The sequence below is a fragment of the Octopus bimaculoides genome, chromosome 7 (genome assembly GCF_001194135.2).
Source record: "Octopus bimaculoides isolate UCB-OBI-ISO-001 chromosome 7, ASM119413v2, whole genome shotgun sequence".
NCBI lineage: Eukaryota > Metazoa > Mollusca > Cephalopoda > Octopoda > Octopodidae > Octopus > Octopus bimaculoides.
In genome coordinates, this window is record NC_068987.1 from 42,660,856 (window position 1) to 42,666,162 (window position 5,307).

A 5,307-nucleotide genomic window follows, 5' to 3' on the forward strand; every position below is an offset into this window, starting at 1 on the left:
AGCTGCAGGAGAAATACCTAGCCAAAGATAAACCTCTGTACCTGGCTTTCGTTGACATAGAGAAAGCCTTTGACAGGGTCCCCCGATCCCTTATCTAGTGGTCAGTGCAGAAATTAGGGATAGATGAGGAAAAGTTTCAGGTGTGGAAGCAAGCATTAGAATCGAAGGGCCCTAGAGTCAATCTAACTAAACCAAAGTCTTAATAAGTAGGAAAGCAGACAGACCACAAATCCCTTCAAGTAGATGGCCCTGCTCGATCTGTAGAAAAGGCATAGGTAGAAACTCCATAAAATGTACCTAGTGTAAGCTATGGACACATAAGAGGTGCAGCAATATCAAAGGAAGACTAACTGGGAAGATAGTTTTTGTGTGTGGCAAATGCTCATGGGCAGTAAACACTGAAAATGAGCAGAAAACAGCTTCCATCACATTTTAGGGGGAAAAACTACAAATAGTTGATAGCTTCCGTTACCTAGGTGAACAAGTCAGTAGCAAGGATGGTTGCTCTGAGAGTGTAGCTGCTAGAATAAGAATAGCCTGGGAAAAGTTCAGAGAGCTCCTACCTCTGCTGGTGACAAAGGGCCTCTCGCTCAGAGTAAAAGGTAGACTGTATGACGCATGTGTGCAAACAGCCATGCTACACGGCAGTGAAATATGGGCCGTGACTGCTGTGGACATGCGTAAGCTTGCAAGGAATGAATCCAGTATGCTCCGCTGGATGTGTAATGTCAGTATGCATATTGGACAGAGTGTAAGTGCCCTGAGAGAAAAGTTGGACTTAAAAAGCATCAGATGTGGTGTGCAAGTGAGGAGACTGTGCTGGTATGGTCATGTGTTGTATATGGAAGAGGACAGCTTTGTGAAAAAGTGTCACACCCTAGCAGTTGAGGGAACGTATGGAAGAGGTAGACCCAGGAAAACCTGGGATGAGGTGTTGAAGCACGACCTTCGAACATTGGGCCTCACCGAGGCGATGACAAGTGATCGAGACCTTTGGAGATATGCTGTGCTTGAGAAGACCTGGCAAACCATGTGAGACCATAACCATGGCCTATATCAGTGCAGCATAACCAGCCCATTTAAGAGTACCCTTCAAACATTGGGCAATAAACTGCACTTGCAAAGACCTGTTGAGGCAAGTGAAGTTCTCGGTGGCCAATAATAGTACTGCTTGATTGGCACCCGTGGCAGTGGCATGTAAAAAGTACCATGCGAGCGTGGTTGATGCCAGTGCTGCCTGACTGGCTCCCGTACTGGTGACACGTAAAAAGCACCATTCAAGCATAGTTGTTGCCAGTGCCACCTGACTGGCTCATGCGCTGGTGACACGTAAAAAGCACTATTCAAGCGTTGCCAATGCCAGTACCGCCTGACTGGCCCTCGTGCCGGTGGCACGTAAAAAGCACCCACTACACTCTCAGAGTGGTTGGCGTTAGGAAGGGCATCCAGCTGTAGAAGCATTGCCAGATTGTATTGGAGCTTGGTGTAGCTTCCTGGCTCACCAGCCCTCAATCAAACTGTTGAACCCATGCCAGCATGGAAAGCGGATGTTAAACAACAATGATGATGATAATGATGATGAAATTAAACCATTCCTTCAAAATTTCTTGTTAATTTATGTTCCAAACATCACCTTAATAATAAAATTATTTTACTAAATTCCTCATTATTTTCAAAGTTAATTGAAACAAAGGTGGAGTATTTCAACTGAAATATTATAACAAAAGTGTTAATTATTGACAATATTTCTGAGCATCAAACTATGTCAATAGAGTGCCAGTCTAATAGGGAAAAGTTTGATTATTCATGTTCAGTCACTTGTTTGGTCCTTCCAAAATATGGTTCTTAACATGAAATGACTTTGTCTTTCTAACTATAAAAACATACTGTGAAGTAGTGAATCTTTACACTGTAACCAATAGAAGTCCAGCATTATTCACGTATGTGGTGTTAACTCAGAGTTCATCTCTTTCTCTGAGTTTAAACTGGAAGTTAATTTACCCTGAGTACATTACATAAAAATAAATATTTTGACTTGTGTCCCAACAGCTCAGGATTGTACTGGAAGACCATTTGAGAAATTGATTTAGCTGTGTAGGTTATATCACTAGTTACAGCTAATAGACTTAAAAGTGTAGTTAAGAAATTGCGTTTCGCAGTCACATAGTTTCAGGTTTATTCCCACTGCATGACATCATGGGTAAGTGGTTAGTGTCCTCTGCTATAACCTCATGCTGACCAATGTCTTGTGAGTGAAATTAGTAGATGGAAACCATGTAAAAACTCATCATGTATTATCATTATCATCATTATTAAATGATGATGATGATGATTTTAAGGTCCACTTTACCATGCTTATATGGATCAGATGAAATTCATTGGGGTAGATTTTCTACAGCTGGTAGCCCTTCTTGCTGCTAATCTTCACCTGTTTCCAAATAAAGTGATGTTTCTCCTAGTCCTTTGAACATGGAACTGCACAGTGGCCAGATGTATTTTCATGGAGTATTGCAGATGAATAACACCATTTGTATGGTGGTGACATTCATTTACAACTGACATGTCATGTCAAGACAAGGGACATAAACACAAGCGCACACACATATGAGATGTTTCAGTTTTCATCTACCACATCTACTCAGAAGGCTTTGATCAGCTTGTGGCTAAAGTAGAAGACACTTACCCATGGTGCTGCACTGAAATTGAATGCAAAACCATGTGGTTACACAGCAAACTTCTTCACAACACAACCATACTTATGTCTGCTTTTGTCCCCCATCCCTTCTCTGTATCTCCTCCCCTATCCATTCTACTGGGTCCCTTCCCTGAGCCACTTCCTGTTCACATCCCTATATATTTATCATCATTTTTACCATCATCCATCCCAACCTCTATTTTATCCATCTCTCAATGACTATCTCATATTCTCCTTCTTATGCAAGGAGTTCTTGTGAGTTACAAGGCAACTTCTAGTGATGATGTCACAAAAAAAAGAAGAATCATCCAGTACACTCTGTAAAGTGGTTGGTGTTACAACACTATATTACATATGCTCATGGCAACATATGAAGGTGGTAGTGGTGGGGTTACTAAAAAAACAAAAGATCTATGAACCTTTTAGAGACTAAGCCTATTGTAGCTTTCATATTAAGAAAATATATGGTGGACCTATTTATAGAAGATACAAAAAAGAATAAAGATTAATTATCTAAAATTCTGAAAAATGTCCTAAAATGATAAATCAGTATGATGATCCAATCCTCTTACTGATCTCTTTCTAGCTCCACCCTGCCAGGTCTTCTAAAATGGGAGTAGCCATGTAGTTCCTCTACAGTGAGAAACCTATTCTACTCTGGCCCCTTCTCTCATACTTAAACCCCTCATCTCCTAAATACTGCCTCTCTTTGGATTCATAGTCTTGCATGCTGCAAGGTACCTTGAAAAAAGCATCCGTTACATGCTGTAAAAGGTTAACATTAGGAAGGGTATCCAGCTGTAAAAGCCCTGCCAAAGCTGATGTTGGAGCATGATGCAATCCTTGGACCCATCAGATCCTGTCAAACCATCCATACTATGCCAATATGGAACATGTATGTTAAATGATGATGATGATGAAGTTATTGTGTGACTGACAGATATTGCTTTTTAAACTTTTTTGTGTAGGTATAACATCAATATTTGAAAAGGAGAGGTCTTCGTCGACTGAATCAACCCTGTTATGTTACTGGCACTTTTATTATTGCACCAGAGTTAGGAAAATCAAAACTGACTCAGTGTGATAGGGTAACTCAAAATCAAGAGACGAAAAGTATCTAAATAATACTGCAAGGCAGTTAATCTCTTTGATACCAACTGACCTGAGATTGTCCCTGATTCTATGATGTGCTCTTAGTGTTTTAAAGTGATTTTAATTAAAACCTTTCTCAAACTAACTTATTTATTGCTTGAAATACTATCTTAACAATGGCAAAAGTTATTTTACTAAATTTTTCGTAATTTTCAATATTAATTCAAACAGAGGCAGTGTATTTCAACAGAACTATGATAATGCTACCTTTCCTGCCGACTGATTACATCACTTAAATTATTTTAATAGTTTGTCTATGACAACAAATATTTGTCTCTTATTTCAGACTTGCAGTCGTGTACTGTTGCCTGTGCATGAGCGGTCAGCATTTATTGATGCTGGTCGAAATCCACACATGACCTACTTGCAGCGTAAAAATCTGAAGAAAAAGATATTGATTCGATGCAAAAAAATTAACAAGTGTGTTTATTGTTTCTCATTTAATGGTAATTATTAACTGCTTTTATTATTGTTTTATTTTTGTATACATTTTTATTTGTTTGTCTCAAAATCTGAAAATAAGAGAGAGAAAGAAGAGACAGAAGTCATAGAAAGAAAGTTAGAAAAAGACAAAACAAAAAAGACAGGAAGGTGTCATAGGGGTGGAGGTGGATAGGGAGAAAGATGGAATGTTGAAGATGTAGAAGAATTGCAGGGAGTGGGTCAGTGATAGAAAGACGACAGGAGAGTGTCATAAAGATGGGACAGCAAAAATGTCATAAGCACCATCACTATCCTCATGGCATTCTCTTTAACCATGCTTGATGGGAGTGTGGGTCTTCTCCAGTACTACATGTTGCCAATCATTGTGGTTCCTTGGTGTTCATTTTGTGAGGCTCAGCATTTTGAGATGAGTCTCACCTCTTCATCCCATGTTTTTCTAAGTCTTCCTCTTCTACTGGTTCCATTCACTTCGAGCAGTCGGCTCATTTTTATACAGCTGTTGTCTATGTTTTGTAAGTGCATGTGTGTGTATGGGTGTGTAGACAAGCATAGACACACATAGAGAGATACGCATGTGCAAATGTAGACACATACAATAGGAATACAAAATACAAAATGGCTGATCGTTAGCAAAGAGGGACACACAAATAAGAAAGAAGAAAGCAAACGAACATTGGGCAAACGAACATTGGGCAAACGAACATTGGGCAAACGAACATTGGAGGGAACTTAAGGAAGGGAAGAACTCATCAGTTCTGTACCAGCACGCTGAGCAAGAACATAGAGGCTCAATCAACAACATAGAAATTAAAATCTTATCTACACATAGCAGTGATGCAGCACTTAGACAAATTACTGAAGCTACACACATAATAGAAGGGAAACCTAGCCTGAATAGGAAACTAGAATGGAACACTAACATACGCCACTAACAAACCACAGCATGTGACAACATGTTACCCATAAACCAATAATAGGAACAAAGTATAATACAATACATAGATAAACAAATGGAA

The 5,307-nt window shown here is 39.4% G+C and overlaps 1 protein-coding gene across 2 annotated transcripts in view; it reads left to right on the forward strand.

The window, feature by feature from the left end:
* Positions 1 to 5,307, forward strand: part of LOC106870739 (DNA-directed RNA polymerase III subunit RPC1) — a 212,730-nt gene that overhangs the window by 34,507 nt on the left and 172,916 nt on the right. For both annotated transcript variants that reach the window (XM_052969556.1, XM_052969557.1), the window contains one exon: positions 4,134 to 4,293. In XM_052969556.1, the coding sequence (XP_052825516.1) occupies positions 4,134 to 4,293 (160 nt within the window). The remainder of the gene's footprint in view (positions 1 to 4,133; positions 4,294 to 5,307) is intronic.